General features: G+C 40.3%; 1 protein-coding gene across 3 annotated transcripts in view; it reads left to right on the top strand.

Moving 5' to 3' along the window:
* The window catches only part of pclob (piccolo presynaptic cytomatrix protein b), a 60,023-nt gene that overhangs the window by 22,859 nt on the left and 19,153 nt on the right, over positions 1 to 18,011 (top strand). For all 3 annotated transcript variants that reach the window (XM_066685581.1, XM_066685582.1, XM_066685580.1), the window contains exons 7-12: positions 17 to 1,710; positions 1,954 to 4,108; positions 13,000 to 13,026; positions 16,990 to 17,078; positions 17,314 to 17,389; positions 17,598 to 17,723. In XM_066685581.1, the coding sequence (XP_066541678.1) occupies positions 17 to 1,710; positions 1,954 to 4,108; positions 13,000 to 13,026; positions 16,990 to 17,078; positions 17,314 to 17,389; positions 17,598 to 17,723 (4,167 nt within the window). The remainder of the gene's footprint in view (positions 1 to 16; positions 1,711 to 1,953; positions 4,109 to 12,999; positions 13,027 to 16,989; positions 17,079 to 17,313; positions 17,390 to 17,597; positions 17,724 to 18,011) is intronic.

Here is an 18,011-nt window from a genome sequence, read left to right as displayed (position 1 = left end):
TTTCCAACCACTACAGATGAAGCCCTGGACTACTCCAAGAAAGGCACATTGTCATTTTCTGGGATAACCACCACTCAAGGAACATCACTAGGTGTTAGTAGCATACTAAGATCATCAAATGGAGTTGTATACTCATCTGTTGGTGCTCCCATTCCATCCACATATGCAATTACGACCCAGCCAGGCTCAATTTTCAGTACAACATGCAACACTCTGGGAAATACAAGAGAGTCATTTTCAACACTTCAAGAGCAGCCTTCACCATATGATTTTATACAAACCACTGGAACTGACCCATCTATATATTTGGAGGCGTATCCGTCTAAGGATATCCTTCCTTCCCTAGCCAGTCTCTTACCTTCATTAACAGCATTCCCAGAGTTATACTCTGACTCTACACTTGAGGCCATTGCAGCCTCCCTGGATGCCTTGGTTGCCCAAAATTTCCCTGCAATGGATGACAGTAAGAGCCAGCAGTACCAGGCTGAGCGGGAGTTTTTGCAGTTAGAGAAACTGAAGCAGCTATGTCTTGCTGAGGAGCTTGAATGGGAGAGACAGGAGATACAGCGCTATCGTGAGCAGGAACAGCTTATTGTCCAAAAAGAATTGGAGGAACTTCAGAGCATGAAACAGCAGCTCCTAATGCAGCAAGAAGAAGAACGCAAAGCTCATTTTATTCTTCAGCAGGAGACATTTGCCCAGCAGCAAATACAACTAGAGCAAATTCACCAGCTACAGCAGCAACTACAGCATCAGTTAGAAGAGCAGAAGATATATCCATATGGTTTTGAGCCAAATGAAGAAATGTCTCAGCCTGCTGACATAGGCATTGTTCTCAACACCCAGTACTCAAAAGAAGATAATGGCCAGTACTGGCCAGTGAAAGACAATGCTACATTATCTGCAGTTACTGTCCATGATCCGTTAGCTGGTGAGGATTGGTACACTGCTGGTGTTTCAAGCATACCTAAATCAGAAAGTGTTCTAAAAGAGTATTCCAAGAAGCTGCCCTCCACACCACATCAAGTGACTGAGCAAATTGTTGGATTAAGTAGTAAGAAAATAGCAGACAGTGGTGTTCAGACAGATGATGAAGAAGAAGGGGTGGAAAAGCCTTGTCCTGGCAAGAGGAGAAGAAGTAGGAGGGGTATTGACAGTTGTATGCAAACTGATGATGAAGATCAAGATGAATGGGATGTCCCTGTTAGAAGCAGACGCAGATCTCGCTCAAGCAGATATGCTGATGGAGAACGGGGCAAGGGCTCAAAAGTATCCAGCATTGCGGTCCAAACTGTGGCTGAGATCTCTGTTCAAACTGATCATTCTGGGACTATAAAGAGGTCCCCAGTTAGAGCTCAAATAGATACTACAGTAGACCTACACAGAGGAGGACAAACAGAAAGTGATTCTGATGTCATATCTGACAAAGACAAGAGACACTCAACTCCCATTGACATTGGTGTCAGCACACATCTAAAAGCAAATGGTGTTGGGATTGCATCAATGCCAAAATCTCCAAAGGTATTGTATTCCCCAGTCTCACCTGTCTCTCCTGCCAAAGGCTCACAGAAGATGCTAACAGCTGAACCTTCAAGACAATCAAGTAGCCCAAGGTCTCTGAAGGCTTCACAACGGTCTCTGTCTGACCCCAAATCTCTTAGTCCCACCACTGATGACAGAATCATGTACCAGTATGCAGATGCCTATTCTGTAAGTACTAATGAGAGTAAACATTTAATTTTTCAATTTTTTTTTTATTAGTAGTACTGATATTTCTGCATTTTTTGCAGTGGTAATATGCATATGTGATTATTTGTTGACAACAAAGCATGTCCATTTATTGGCGAAATTCATATTTATATTTGACAAGGAAAAGTTACATTTAAAAACTGTAAACCTTAATTATTAATAAATATAAAACTGTATTTATACATAATTTTTTTTCATTTGCAGAGCAAAAGCTCACAGAGTGCTACCTCTGTGGGCTCTCAAAAGAAAGTAAAGCGAACCCTTCCCCATCCACCACCAGAAGATGATACTATTGTTGGCCCCTCTGGATACAGTACTGGTTCTGCGCGAAGAAGAATGTGCAGAAATACCACCATGGCCAGAGCCAAAATCTTACAAGATATTGACAAAGAACTGGATTTGGTTGAAAGGGAATCTTCTAAACTTCGTAAGAAGCAAGCAGAGCTAGATGAGGAGGAGAAAGAGATAGATGCCAAACTGAGGTATCTTGAGATGGGCATTAATCGAAGAAAGGAAGCTTTACTGAAAGAAAGGGAGAAGAGAGAGAGAGCTTACTTACAAGGTGTAGCTGAAGAACGTGACTATATGTCTGATAGTGAGGTCAGTAACATCAGAGAAGCACGGGGTAATGGCCATGGACTGGAAAGACCACGAACTGCCCCTCAGTCAGAGTTTAATCAGTTTATCCCACCACAGACAGAAGCTGATTCTCAGTATGCACAACTTGGAAGTCCATACACTCATTATCAGTATGCCTCTCAAACTGGGACCCCAAGTCACTTCTCCCAACAGAATTTGTACCAGCAGCAATCCCTTTATCACCAACAGGTGCCCTCATACCAGAGCCAGTCAATGTACTCCTCTGTGCCCACACTCAACCAACAATCCCAGCAAACCAGTTACGAACATGCCTCACAACTCCTTCTGATGCAACAAAAATCCCACCAGACAACTCTTTCTGACTTAGAGCCAAAGATAACCACTAACTATGAGGTGATACGGAATCAACCTCTCCTTATTGTTCCCACATCTACAGAGAGTGCCTATGGGGTCTCACACCTTGGGGGCAAATATGGTAGCTTAGACTTGAGAATGGGTCTGGAAGAAAGAGGGAGTATGGCAAGCAGTCCCATGTCCAGCATTTCAGCAGATTCCTTTTATGCAGACATTGATCATCACAATTCCAGAAACTATGTTATGATTGATGACATTGGGGAGCTGACCAAAGGCTCTACAAGTTTGAGTTCAAGCTTCAACATCCCTGATAAAGATATTAGCAAGACTGACCGACTTCTCAGAGCAGCTGAAGTTCGTCGGACAGCAGATGTGACAGACTTCCTTGGGCCTCTACAAGCTGCCTCCAGACTACATTCATATGGTAAGCCAGATGAGGATGCAATGGAGGAGCCATATGAGTTGAAATTGCTAAAACAACAAATTAAACAAGAGTTCAGGAGGGGCACAGATGGCCTGGAACAACTCGCAGGTCTGCCTCACTATCTGCATGCTGATAGTTTCAGACATTTTCCTAAGTCAGAGAAATATAGCATTGGAAGGCTTACTCTAGAAAAACAAGCTGCTAAACAGCTTCCTGCCTCAGTCCTTTACCAGAAACAGTTAAAAAATAAGAGAGCATTGATTGACCCTAAAATTACAAAATTTTCCCCCATACAAGAGAGCAGGGACTTGGAACCTGATTACAGTGGTTTTTTGGCCTCCGCTAGCTCAGCAGTGGGTGGGCTGTCTAGCAGGGCAAGGCTCCTACAGGATGAAATCACATTTGGTCTGAGGAAGAACATAGCAGAGCAGCAGAAGTATCTAGGAACTACATTAAGCACTAATTTGTCTCAGTCCCTGAATCTTGGTCAGTCTCTCAATCTTGGCCCTACCTTAAGGGCATCCCTGCAAGAAGATGGCACATACCCCAGTGGTACCCGATCCAGGCCATCTTCCAGACCTTCCTCTGTGTATGGACTTGACTTATCCATCAAAAGAGATCTTTCCAGCTCTTCACTAAGGTTAAAGACAGACGGTGAAGGCATGGATTCCCAATTTGGTGCAGTAAGGGCAAAACCAACAAGTCTGCCCATCAGTCAGAGCAGGGGCCGTATCCCCATTGTGGCGCAGAACTCAGAAGAAGAGAGTCCACTGAGCCCTGTTGGGCAACCTATGGGTATGGCAAGGGCATCTGCAGGTCCGCTCCCACCTATCTCTGCTGATTCTCGAGACCAATTTGGTTCCAGTCACTCTTTACCAGAGGTTCAGCAGCATATGCGAGAAGAATCACGAACTCGCGGCTATGATCGAGACATAGCCTTTATTATGGATGATCTACAGGGAGCTATGTCAGACAGCGAAGGTAAATTTGCTTTGAGATATACTCTGAATACAACCTTGGTTGATGTGTCTCATGCATGACCTTGATTGTGTGCATATTTGTGTGTGTTCTAATTTCCTAACTGCTTGTTTTCCTGTAATTATTTTCTTGTATTTTTGAAAGAGAATATTGCATTGTTGTACATTTGCATGGTAAAGTCTTTATTTTGTTTCACTTAATCTCTTATAAATTATATATTACTGTGTATTAAAAAAAAATATTTGAATGCTCAGTAGCTCTTAGATTATTTGCACGCTACTCACATTGATCATTTGTTCCCTATGTCAAGCTGTTTATAGCAAGTATGCAAATAGTATCTATGATTTTTTTTTTTTTTTAAATGGTCATTACTTTCTGTGAATGTATACTACATGCCTCTATAAATTTTCAGGGATATGTTGGATATTCATAAGGAAATCCTTTTTATTTTAATTAAAATGCCCCATTCCTGTTTTTTAAAAAAAATACTGCAGACTATTAAGGCCCTTGCATTTCTAATCTTATTTTAACCCGGTACATTAAAATTTAAATATGCATGAATGTTTAGAAAAGGCATAGAATCAGTTTCTTTAAACAACTCTGGAATGGTGAGTTTTATCTGAAATATTTCAGTGCAATAGAAGAAAATCTGTACTTTGGGGTGCTTCATCTTGGCGGGCTTGCAGTAAGCCACGCTAATATATATTCATTAGAAATTAGGAAACCTGCTGACCTGATGGTGAACATATGTCCTGCTTTGGCTATTTGATCATGTTTCATATTAAATTGTTATAATTATTAATTATGCAGCGGTGGCGCAGCAGGTAGTGTCGCAGTCACACAGTTTCAGGGACCTGGAGGTTGTGGGTTCAAGTCCCGTTCTGCGTGACTGTCTGTAAGGAGCTTGGTGTTTTCTCCCCATGTCTGCATGGGTTTCCTGTGTGTGTTCCGGTTTCTTCCCACTGTCCAAAACACACGTTGGTAAGGCAAGGCAAGTTTATTTATAGAGCACCTTTCATACAAAAATAAATAAATAAATAAATAAATAAAAGTTAAGAGAAGCCAGAATAAAAATCATAAAAGTCCACTAAAACAATTACATAAGAGTAAAATGATTAAAACAATTTAAAATGATACAATAAAAGAAGAGATTTAAAGTGCCGTTACAGAATAAAAGTGCAGAGTATTTTAAACTGAGCTGTAAGCCTGCTCAAACAGGAATGTTTTAAGTTTTGATTTAAGTGTCAATTCGGGGCTATTCTAATATTCTGTCAGCTGGTTCCATTAATGAGCAGCATAGTCGCTAAACCCTGCCTCTCCATGTTTAGTTTGGACCTGAGGCAGGACTAACTGACTAGTTCCTAAAGATCTAAGAGCTCTGCTCGGCTCATATCTCTGTAGCAGATCTGATAAATAATGGGGTAGGACCAGCGTAAGATATTTATAGACCAGTAATAACACCTTAAAGTCTATTCTGTATCAGACTGGTATCCATTTGAGGATGGGGTGATGTGATCTCTTCTTTTGCTCCTAGTGAGAACTGCTGCATTTTGAATCAGCTGAAGCTGGTTAATGGCCTTTTTTGGAAGTCCAGTTAGGAGACCAATACAGTAATCAATCCTGCTAGAAATAAAAGCATGGATAAGTTTCTCCGGGTCTGGTTTAGTCAGAAAATCTCTAATCTTACTGATGATCTTAAGATGGTAAAATGCTGATCTAGCAACTGCTTTAATATGATTACTAAAACTGAGATCTGAGTCCATTAATACACCAAGGTTGCGAGAAAGGTCTTTAAATGTGAGGGCTCTCGAGTCCAAATACGCAGCCAATCTTTGTTTCTCTTTGCTGTTCCCAAATAATGTAATCTTAGTTTTATCAGTTTATATTCAGCTGTAGAAAGTTGTGTCCCATCCAGTTAGTGATGTGTTCAAGGCACTTGCTTAATGAGTCAACTGGACCAGAGTCATTTGGAGACAGGGCCATGTAAATCTGAGTATCATCTGCATAGCTATGATAGGACAGCCCATAGTCCTGTAGAATCTGGCCAAGAGCAAGCATATATAAATTAAATAAACGTGGACCAAAAATAGAGCCCTGGTTGGACACCACAGGTCAATGGCATGTTTTCTGAAATATTATTTTCTATTTCTACCAAGTAGTTCCTGCCTTCCAGGTAAAAAAACAAACCACTTCAGGACTGTTGCTGAGAGTCCAACCCAGTTTGCGAGTCTATCTATAAGAATCTTATGGTTAATGGTATCAAAAAGCAGCACTACGGTACAGAAGTAATAGAAGAGATATCTTTTCAGCCTCTGTATATAAGCAAATGTCATTAATTAACTTGATTAGAGCAGTCTCAGTGCTGTGATTAGACCGGAACCAGGACTGGAATTTGTCTAGGCTACCGTTTATGGACAAGAAACTAGTGATTTGCCTGGAAACTTCTCAATGATTTTGCCAATGAATCGTAAATTAGAAATTGGTCTGTAGTTACTTATCTGAGATGATTCTAAATGTCTTTTTTAGAAGAGGCTTTACAACTGCAGTTTAAGTGAGCTCGGAAAGACCCCTGACATGAGTGAGGTGTTTAGAATTTGGAGTATGTCTGGTGCTATAGTGTGAAACACTTTTTAAAAATTTGGTTGGTAGTGTGTCAAGGCTGCAAGTGGATGGTTTAAGATGACATTTTAACTAAGGGGTTTATATGACGTGATGTAGAGAGTACAGACTCATTGTTGATATAGACGTACTAATCATTTGTCTGATATTCTGGATTTTAGTGTTAAAAAAAGAATGCAAACTCATTACATTTTTCAGTTGTTACTAGTTCAGGGGCCATTGGTGTGGATGAGTTTGTAAGTCTGTCGACCACAGTGAAGAGGATTTTACTGTTATTGTTGATGCTAGAGAAATAGGATTGTCGTGTTTTGCATATCTTGTTGTATTCACGTAGCCTATTTTTGTGAATATGAAGACTTGTTTTACACGACATTCCCTCTTTTGGATTTGAACATCAGAAGAATTTCTCCATGGTGCTTTCTGTTTGCAAGACAGCCTTCACTTTAACTGGCGCAGTCTCATCCATAACCCTGACAATTTTTGAATTAAAACTATTCAGGAGATCAGAGTTGGATTGTTCACATGGTGTAGTGCACATTTTACTCATGAAAAGTGTAGCTGTGCAGTCCTTTATAATCCTTTTCTTGATACAAACTCTTCTGTCTCTGATGACTAGTGAGGCACACAAAGAACACACAGTAGCGATCTGACAACGCAACATCCTTCACAGTCCCTGATATGTTGAGACTCAGATAATATCCAGCATGTGACCATGACAATGTGTATTCCCTGTAACATGCTGTGAAAGACCAAAAACGTTCAATATGGCATGTAGTTCCTTGGCAAAACAGTCCTTGGGATTGTCGATATGTATGTCAAAGTCACCAGCAATAACAAAATAGTCAAAGTCAGTAGAAATAAAAGACAGCATCTCTGTAAATTAATAAAAATAGCACTGTACTTCGGAGGCCTGTAGACAGTTACTAGTAATATCTGTGGTGTCCCTTTCAGAACTGCACAGAGGTACTCAAATGTTGTTCATTCATTATCTTTAACCACTTAACCAGTTCAGGGTCGCGGTGGGTCCAGAGCCTACCTGGAATCATTGAGCACAAGGTGGAAATACACCCTGGAGGATGCTACTTGGATGTTGTGAAGTCAAATGATAACTGCTTGCACTGAAAAGAACCATAGATCAGAGCAGTTAGACCTCCACCTTTTCTACTGGCATGAGATACATTTAAAAAATTAAAATCTGGAGGAGTCGACTCCATTAAAACAGTTGTAGCACTACATTCATTTAGCCAAATCTCAGTTAAAAGTATAAAATCAAGCCCATCTGCTGTAATAAAGTCATTAATTGTAATATGATAGCTTACCCAGGGATGGGTTAAAACCAAGGAACCCTAAGTGAGCTACTAGTGGAGTAGTTGGTTAATGGACTCAAGTGCAGAATAACCAGAAAACAAAGTTTAACTAAAAGATACCAACAAGGGATTGGAGGGAGTCAGAGGAAAGAGTGAATGGTTCAAAAGCTGAGAGCAAAAGGCAATTAAGAACAAAAAAAAAAGGGGGGGGCTTCCCAAATTAAAGAAGGAAAAGACAGCTAAATAGGCAAAGATGCCAAACCAAAAGATTTGAGAAAAGTAAAGTATAAATATATATATTTTTTATTATTATTTATTTTTTTAAATAATGGATAAACAAACAACAAAAGGCTAAAGGAGATTTAAGAGACCCAGAAGAACACTCTAGGGACTTTACCAGCCAGGCTTGTGTGGCACTCTTGAAAAGAGAAACCCAAGACTAAGCACTGAGGTGCGTGTTGGCTTTCCTTAAGTAGGAGAGAAACAGGTGCTGCTGATTTCTCCTAATTAAGGTGTGTTGGCTCCATGTCTCCCTCTGCTGGCTGGGGTTGGCCTAGTGGGCAACTGGGCCCCTGTCTGAACCCTTACAATTAATTAAGTGTGATTTGTTTGTGAGAGATCTGATATTTAGAAGAGCTAACTTAGTAACTCGTGCACTTTGCCACAGAATCTCTGTCTCACATTTTATATGCTGTAGATTGGCTACATTCACAGAATCTGACCTGAACTCATTGTTCTTTCTCTCTCTGATAAGTACTGGAATGGGAGAGATTACAGGCACCAAAGGTCCAAGCTTGTTTTGAAAACATGTACTGCTGACATCATCACTGCAGCAGCCAGGACCTGAAAAACATCACTTTTCCTCGTCCTTATCAGCTGACGAAACTGTGTGGAGCTCCTGCTGGCGATGGGGCCGTGAGCGAAGCTGCCTTTCCAGGGGTCGAGGAGCTTGTCTCTTCCTTTGAGGTGCTCTAGGTGGTGATAGAGCATGATTTTTCTTAGGGGACAGTCTGGGGAACTGCAGTGGGGAAGTGGCAGTAGATGAGGGTGGAGTAGAAGCTGGGGTAGTTCTTCTCTGCACCTGAGGGCTGGCAGACAAGGAAAGTGACGGCCTTGTCCCAGCCGATACCAGCTTCTCCATGGCTGCTGGGAGGTTCAGGTGGGGTGATGTGGGGTGTGGGGGAATAGAGGACATGGAGGATTCCTCTTGGGGTTTTGGTGTCTCTGGCAGCTGATAGAGTTGGTCATTGCCACTCATGTCCAGTGTCTGCTGCTCCCTCAGGTTGTCCTCAGTGGGGGGAGGATGTTCTGGCTCTGACATTGTGTCATCAGCTTGTACAGCAGAGTTCCTGGATGTTGGTGCTGATGTGCCACCACCAAGAGAAGTGAATAGATTGCACACTGAGAAAATGGGGTTGTCTGTCAGAAGTTCAACACCCGTCTTGTTTGTGTGCAGTCCATCTCTCCTAAGAAGTTCTCTCTTCCCAAAAAACAAGTTAAAGTTGTCAATGAATTTCAGTCCATTTGACCTGCAGCTGTTCTGTAGCCAGGTGTTTAATCCCAGTAACCTTGAGAACATATTGCAGGTAAAGGTACAATGATGAAAGATTGTATGTTGAACTTACTGAGTGTGTTAAGGAGGTCATTAAAGTCTCTTTTTAAAACTTCAGACTCCTGCTTGACAGTGTCATTCTTTCCAACGTGTAAATAATCCGATTCACATTCGTGTACTCGGCCAGTACAGCTGGAAGCTTTGCATTAAGTTTAGGGACTGTTATGTTTGGCTCGTCGCACTATGAGTTTTGGGTTTGTTACCCCATTAACAGTGTCATCTCCAAAGATCAGGGTGTCTGCTGTAGGTTTGTTAGGGTTTTGTGACTGGCTGACACTTCTGGCACTTTCTGTGTTGTGCTCACTGCGTTTGTGATTCTCACGAAGGGCATGCAGGGGTTCAAATCTGTTTTTCAGCTGAAGTGAGTAAGACTGATATTCTGGTCTGGTTCTGGGCTGTGATCTCTCAGCAGTGTTAGGTTTAGCAGCTGAATTTCCTGGACCAGCTGTGGTACCTGGAGTAGAAGACAAGACTACAGAGCTATACAAAGCACAGCGTTTGGGTCTAGCTTCAATCTGCACCCATTGCCCATCTCTATCTTCACTGACAGTAGTGTTGCCATCCACACAATCCTCTGGTCTGGATCTGTGTCCCTCCACTGTCCGCTGCTCTGTTAGGTCCTCAGCTCGCTGTCTGCTGTCATACTCCAACCTACTTTTGCTCCTCGCACAGCTCCAAAATGTCAGTCCTTAAACTTTGATAGTAGGTTCCAAAAATCCCTTTCCAAAGCTGACATTCTCTGTAGAAGTCCATAACAATTCTGACAGCACATGTGTTGAACAAAATGATGAGGCATTTCAGAAGTTTCTTCTACTGTAGCCTGTTGAAACTGTCCTGGTTGTTGGAACAGTCCTGGTTCCTAGAGCAATCACTTTAAAAAGTATCAAAAGCAGAAAATATCCAGTTTTGGCTTCGTAGTGCCGCTGACTTGTGTATATTTAAAAGCTCAGATACTCTATCACAGAAAAACAAGTAGGTTTTGAAAAAATAAAAGGACAGAAATAAAAGATATCGGAGCTAAGCAGCAAAGCATCTGAACGGCAAGGAAGCAGGAAGTCAAAGAGGTAGGTGGATTGGCGACTCAGAAATGTCCATAAGTGTCAGTGAATGTGTGAGTGTGTGTTGCCCTGTGAAGGACTTGCGCCCCCTCCAGGGTGTGATCCCACCTTGCACCCACTGATTCCGAGTAGGCTCCGGACTCACCACAACCCTGAACTGGATAAGCGGTTACAGACAATGAATATAATTATGCAATTACAGTCATACATGGCCCAAAAGCAACCTTTCTAGCAAATAAATGTATTGATTATTTTACATACATCTGGACAGAGGGTTGTTTGTATATTATGTTTTAGAGGCACGATACAATAAAATATATTACTTATACTTAAATATGTTTAACTCTTTAAATGAACTTTGTTTTATATTTTTTATATATCTTTTTTCATTGCATGTTAACTCTGTCATGAATGAATTATGAACTTGATTTCTGGACACTGTTTAAGCTCAGTCTAAAAATGGTTTCTAGTTGAGGATTCATGAATATTTATATCAAGACTAAACTTAATATACAGTGGCTAGAAAACTGTTCAGGGAAGTCTTATTTTTTCTTTCTTTGAATAAAATCAAAATGCTTGCTATTTACTGCATGGCTTTTTTTGTGATCATTAACCTGAATGTTGTGTTGGGACTGTAGGTTTTGTTGAAACTTGGGTTGGTCAGTATGATTGTAATATTGTATACTATGAAATTTATATAAGTTGGAGGTATTTGAAAATTATGGCAAATTTCTCTTCCATGACTTTCAGTCAAAATAGAGAAGAAAGACTAATTTGAATGGTAGTTTATCCTACAATCTGTATTAAGCAAATTAACCCTGCTCTGTCCACTCCACAGGGCAATTAAACCCTCTACTGTCCTCCATTGTAGCCTCAGCCATAAACCCATATTGTCCTGAAGCGCCGGATGACAGTACAAGGGTACAAGGGTGATACCGCCCAACCCTAGTTGAAACCAATTTTTTCCTCTGCATGTTTGTTTTTACATAATATGTAGTATAAGATGCCTCTTGATGTTTAAGTGCACTTCATTTATTATCTAATTTAGGAAAAATGTCATTTGTAAATAATTTTGTTAATCTTGCATTTTGTAAATCTTGCATTACACATTGAATAGATTTGATATATATATTTTTTTCAAATTAAACCATTTAATAGCATTGACACAAACACACTATTTCAGCAATGTTTTTTTTTTTTTAAATGCTTTCAACACTTTGAATAGGTTTGTTATTTCTAAGCAGTTCATCTGAGTAAAATGTTACACTGTGGGAATCTGTCTCAAAACGGGCCCTGAAAGAGTTAATTTAACTGCAGTAATATTGTAGTGCTTAGATGCAACACTGAGTTTTATTTATATGTATGCTACTAAACAAAATGGATGGATGTTTGGATTTATTGAGCCATAAGATTTATTCTTGGACCATGAAACACTGGCAGAACTACAATGTAGAAATCATCCCAAAGCAGTTTTAAGAGTGTGAATATGCTTTGGTTTGCAGCACTAAATGACCCACTGATGGTTTTGCACAGAAGTGATCCCAGGCTCTATCATGAGCGTATCAGACACGGTAGAGTATACTGTAGTTGTATTCTATAAGTCAACCATCATAACCCTGCTTAAATATAGAATGCAACTATAAAACCGTATGTCACTGCTAACTCCATGAGCATACTTAAATCTACACTAAGCCAATCGTAATTTCAGCAGCGTAATACTGACTGATAATTAACTAATGTCCACTATACCACTTCTTTGAAAGGGATGTGTTTGGCAGCTATAGGAACATTCCTGTTTCAAAGAAGGTTTCTTATTATTTTTTATTAATTTTTTCACACATATATATATATGCACTATAACTAGTGGAGCTGGCATGACTAACTTGAATGACTGAGTGTATTTGTCATATCTTTAATTGTTTGAATAAATTACTACACTTGTGTGCAGTAAAGGTATTGTTAAGGGTCATTGAAAGTTAGCTACACAAATTGCCTGTATTATCTTTTGAAGTGCTGCTGTTGACTGAGCACTCTACATTCTCAAATATCTCTCAAATAGCCAGTTTTGAGTTTTTTCATGCCAGTGCCCTAAAAATCATTTTTCATCCTTGGCAGGGCACTGTTGTGTGCACTTGCCTCTGGTAGAGAACACTAAAGAGTATAATACTACAGCACTATTAACTGTGTGTAGTATGATGGGCAGTTTTTAGAGGCACATTTTAACAGAATCATTTATGAAAGCTATTGCATTGGACACTTTGTCTACAAATCCACTGAAATGCAATGTTTGCATCACAGCAGGTGGTCCTAGGTGGAAAGTAGAAGGTGAGAGTTACTGTACAATGGCATTTAAAATCCCATTAAGCATAAATCAACTCGCCCCATACGTGCCATAGTCATGAGTGATGGGCATATCTCTGTGGTGCACCTCAGCCCCATCCTGGAATTTCATATTCATATACAGCACTAGGTAACTCTCACATGACCCAATCATATCAACAAACACATATGCATATCTACATGCCAACATACGTGTTTTACCATGATAATTATCTCAGTGTGGTGAAGTTTCAGTTCAGTCCATCATAGGGTCATAAGTTCACAGCATGATTGATGCATCCTCACAGAAGTGAAGGAGTGAACATACCGTTCTATTGTAACTCAGGAAGTATATCATTATCAAACTCTAAGACATATCCAACTGATGGTTCTTGTAGAACAGTCATATTTGACCAAGTAACAGGTGAATTTCTTATAGCCTTGGGGGTAAAAAGTTTACTATGCTGTATGAGTATAGCATTGTCTAAATTCATGGTCAGAAGTATAGCTGCTTCAATGAAATAATGAGTCAAAAATATCTTTATAATAACAAATAAAAATATGAAAAATCCAGGTATAAATGTTATAACTTAGGGTGCCTACATACCAGGCAATGTAAAGACACAGCGGTAAGAGTATATGCCTGCAGACCTTGTCTGAGGCAATTTTACAGTTGGAAATGCAGTGTGAAACAACATTTGGACCGGAAACATTTGAAAGGAATGTAAAGGCAAAGAATCCTGGTTATGTGAAAGAGAACAGCACATTGAAATCCCCCTTTTTCTTGAATTTTCATCCATATTCTGCCTGTGCCCTAGTAATACATCACCAGTACACCACAAATAATAGTAATCGGGCAAGGCTAATTAATTCTACAATTACCTACATTGTAAAATGATTATACTGTAAGTGGATCTGGTTAAGAGGCTTCAACACCATAGTAGATTGTATGCTGCCCCCCCTTATGACAAAATATGCAAGAATGCTATGACATCTGTCAACTTAATAAAGTTTACCAGTTTATCTGACTTTGAAAACATGACATTCTTAAATGTCTGAATTAATGAGACAACATTTTTACAGAGTGTTCAAGTTATTAGATGATGAATTTGAATATTCATAATGGTTTATGCAAAACTGGTGCAGTACTGTGCAAAAATCAGAAAACACTCCTTCATACAATTAATTTCCTGTCAAAATGCCCAGTGATTGGTATTTTGGGATTTATTAATACAAGAAGAACTTAGTTTGTTGTAGTTGTTATTTATTGCTATTTTTTTACTAAATAAATAACAAAAACAAACACACAGGGTCATGATCAGACAAAGAAACTGTATTTATAATTTTTACTCTATATAAATCAAGGAGGGAGGCACAGTGGCGCAGCAGGTAGTGTCACAGTCACACAGCCCCAGGGACCTGGAGGTTGTGGGTTCAATTTCCACTCCAGGGTGATTGTCTGTGAGGAGTTTGGTGTGTTCTCTCCGTGTCCACATAGGTTTCCTCCCATGGTCCAAACACGTCGGTACATGTTGGTAGGTGGATTGGTGACTCAAAAGTGTCTTTAGGTGTGAGGGTGTGAGTGAATGTGTAAGTGTGTGTTGCCCTGTGAAGGACTGGCACACACTCCAAGGTGTGTTCCTGCCTTGCACCCAATGATTCCGGGTAGGCTTCAGACTCACCACGACCCTGAATTGGATAAGCGGTTATGACTGAGGGGTATCCAAATGGCATCCGTACCAGATGCCTGAACCGCCTCAACTGGCTCCTCTCAACGTGGTCTGAGTCTCCCTGGATGTCTGAACTCTTCACCCTGTCTCTAAGGTGAGAGTCAAGACACCCTGCAGAGGATGCTCATTTTGGCCGTTTGTATCTGTGGTCTCGTTCTTTAGGTTATTACTCCAAGCACATGACCATAGTTGAGGTTTGGGATGTAGATTGAATGGTAAATTGAGAGATTTGCTTTTTCAGCACCACAACAAACCAATACAGAGTCCACGTTGCAGCAAACAGCAAACACTACACCGGCCCACCTGTCAACCTATTACTCCAGCTTTCCCTCACTTGTGAACAAGACCCATGAGAACTCCTCCACTTGAGGCAGGGGCTCACTTCCAACCTGTAGAGAGCACACCACCTTTTTCTGACTGACTACCATGGTGTCAGATTTGGAGGTGTTTATTCTCATCTCCACCACTTCTCATTGGGCTGCAAACCCAATAAAGCTGAGTACTCAGAGCTGTTATTTGGGCACAAGCACACACAACAGTCAGAGCCGGTTCCCCAACAGGAAAGTGCATGGGAACCACCCTCTCTTCAAATGGGGTAAATCCTAACATACAGGCACTGAGCTGGGCTGCTATGAGTAAACCCACTCCTATACCTCTCACCCTGGGCAACTTCAGAGTGAAAGAGCATCCAGCCCCTCTCGAGGAGATTAGTTCTAGAGCCCATGCTGCGTGTTGAGTTGAGCCTGACTATATTTAGCTGGATCCTCTCAACCTCGCACACCAGCTCAGGCTCTGCTCCCATCAAAGAGGTCACATTCCATGTTCCAAGAACTAGTTTCAGTAACAAAGGATCAGAATCAGAGGGTCCCTGTTCTCAACTGCTACCCCGATCCACACTGCACCAGACCCTGACCACTACCTCTCCTACAGGTGGTTGGACCATGGGATTTTTCAATAACTAGTTAAAGTCTCATGTCTTTAGAACTCTTTGTTCTTTTGCCTCCACACAATGACTGAATGAAAAGATTCAACATTTCTGTATGGACAGGAACCCAAAGTTCTACAAAAAAAAAAAAAAAAATCAAAATTATTTAGATAAATTATTTGGATATCTGGATGTGTTGAATGGGAATAAGATTATTTGAATTAGGTCTTCAGTTACCCAAAGTCATGAGAGATGGGCACTTTTAATGTTGGGGAAAAAAAAAAACATTTCCAGCTGCTTGATTAGCTGTATGCATATACCTATATACTACTACAATTATATATCCAGAAAACTTAAATTCTTAAAGTACCAAGTGATTATTAATAAAATTATGTTTGATCCATAAAGTATATCATGTTAGATTTTTTTTTGCTTCTACCTTAAATGGTGATGCTGTTACAGCACAAGTCAAAGGAATATGGCAGAAGTAATAGTTATCTAGTGAACCCAGCTTAGTTTCAGTTTTATCATTATATATTTTCTTTCTGAGCAGGAATAGACAAAAATATCAGTTTGTCTCCAAAAGATGTACGTTTTCTCAGTAGCTGCTATCTCATTCCCACACATTGTTAAGTTCTTCCTACACCTTTCATATCTCGTTTCCGTGCCTTTTCATTCCCAGGCCTTATTACATTCTTCCCAAGATTTTATTTATTTCAAATGGATGTCACCAGCAGGGTCCATAGTATTTCCAAAACCCTTAATTTAGGGAAGTGGTCTCTGGCTTTTGCACAGTACTGTATTCTACAGTTATGTAGTGCTATGTAATGTCTTTTCAATATGCGCATTTCTTCTGTAAAGTATATTGCCAGCTGACAGTGTTGAGATACTGAAGTTTATCTATTTACTACTCTAGTGAAGTGTGGAGAAGGCATCTCATCTCCGTCCCACTATCTGAGCATGATGTGTGGACAAGTCCTGTGTAGGGGACATGGTTTGCATGCAGAGACACGCATGCCCTGTACATATGGATTTGTTTGTGTCTCAGTTCACTGCTTTTATAGCCCTCACCTCTTACCATGCCTATTAAATTTCAAGTAAGGTCAGCCCACCAGATTGAATTACCACCAATCAAACACTGCCAAGGTCAGCACCATTGTTTGATCCACATCCATCAGGATCGAACTTCCTAATATTCTCCTCAGAGGTGGTAAGGGGTAATGTTAGGGGGAGAAAAGGTGGTGGAATGGGACACCTTTAGGATGAATCAGTATTGTGGTGCAATTGTATCTTTCCTCCCTGTTCCTCTTAAAGCCTACCATCTGCAGCATGAAGAGACTGATTGGTTTGATAAACCTCGTGATGGCCGCGGTGGAACACAGTCCGGACAAGACAGGAGACAGGTGAGGTTTTGTACACATAGTAAAAACCACAGGGTTAACTTCTACAATCATTGATTGATTATGCTAAGATGTCACACACACTCTCTGTTGACTGTGTTGTTAAGATGTCTTTGCCTACATTACATAAAATTGTGGTATTTAGCACTTATTTATAATAACAACAGCAAGAACAAAAAAAAAGATGATAAAATTTGTGCTACTCACTAGAACATTCACACTTTGTGCTGTATTGCAGGTGAAAGCTTTGCATTATCCTTTCCCTCACACTTGTATCAAACTTCAGCGGGACCCTAAAGACCACACTGCCTCAGGTACACTTTTACGCACCCTAGCAGTCTACAGCAGTTACAAGCCAGCATCACCTGTAAAAACACTTTTCAATGCAACACTGTCTAGCTTTATAAATTATTATGTACAGTTATGTGTTAATAAAAAACAAAAAATAAAAATCAGAATGTTATTTAATACAAAATGCAATACAAAAACAACTAACATGAGCTGTTCTCTTGGAACAATAAGGGAATGGATTGGGGATACGAGTGGTGGGCGGAAAAGAGATTCCGGGCACTAATGGAGAGATTGGAGCGTACATTGCTAAAGTATCGACTGGAGGCACTGCAGAGAGAACAGGGAAGGTTGTAGAAGGTGAGATTTTTACATTCATATGACAGCTCCATAGCTGATGCTAAAGGGCCAGGAAGGGTATGCTGACAACAGCAATTCAGTTGTAGAGCGTTTTATTTTGGTGATGTTTTTTTTTCTTTTTCTGAGAATATTAATGTGGTACCTTTACGGTGTAATTGATATTCCTGTTCTCAAATTCTGAGACAAAGCACATCTTAAAAAAACATTTGGCCACATTTCAGGCATGTTTTAGCTAATTTAAGCAGGCATTTCTCATTTCAGATTACTGTGCACTGTGGCTGTGTTGTC

Source organism: Hoplias malabaricus, chromosome 11 (assembly GCF_029633855.1).
Source record: "Hoplias malabaricus isolate fHopMal1 chromosome 11, fHopMal1.hap1, whole genome shotgun sequence".
Classification (NCBI taxonomy): domain Eukaryota; kingdom Metazoa; phylum Chordata; class Actinopteri; order Characiformes; family Erythrinidae; genus Hoplias; species Hoplias malabaricus.
Note: the sequence above shows the minus strand (reverse complement) of the source record. Positions and strands in the feature narration are given on the sequence as shown.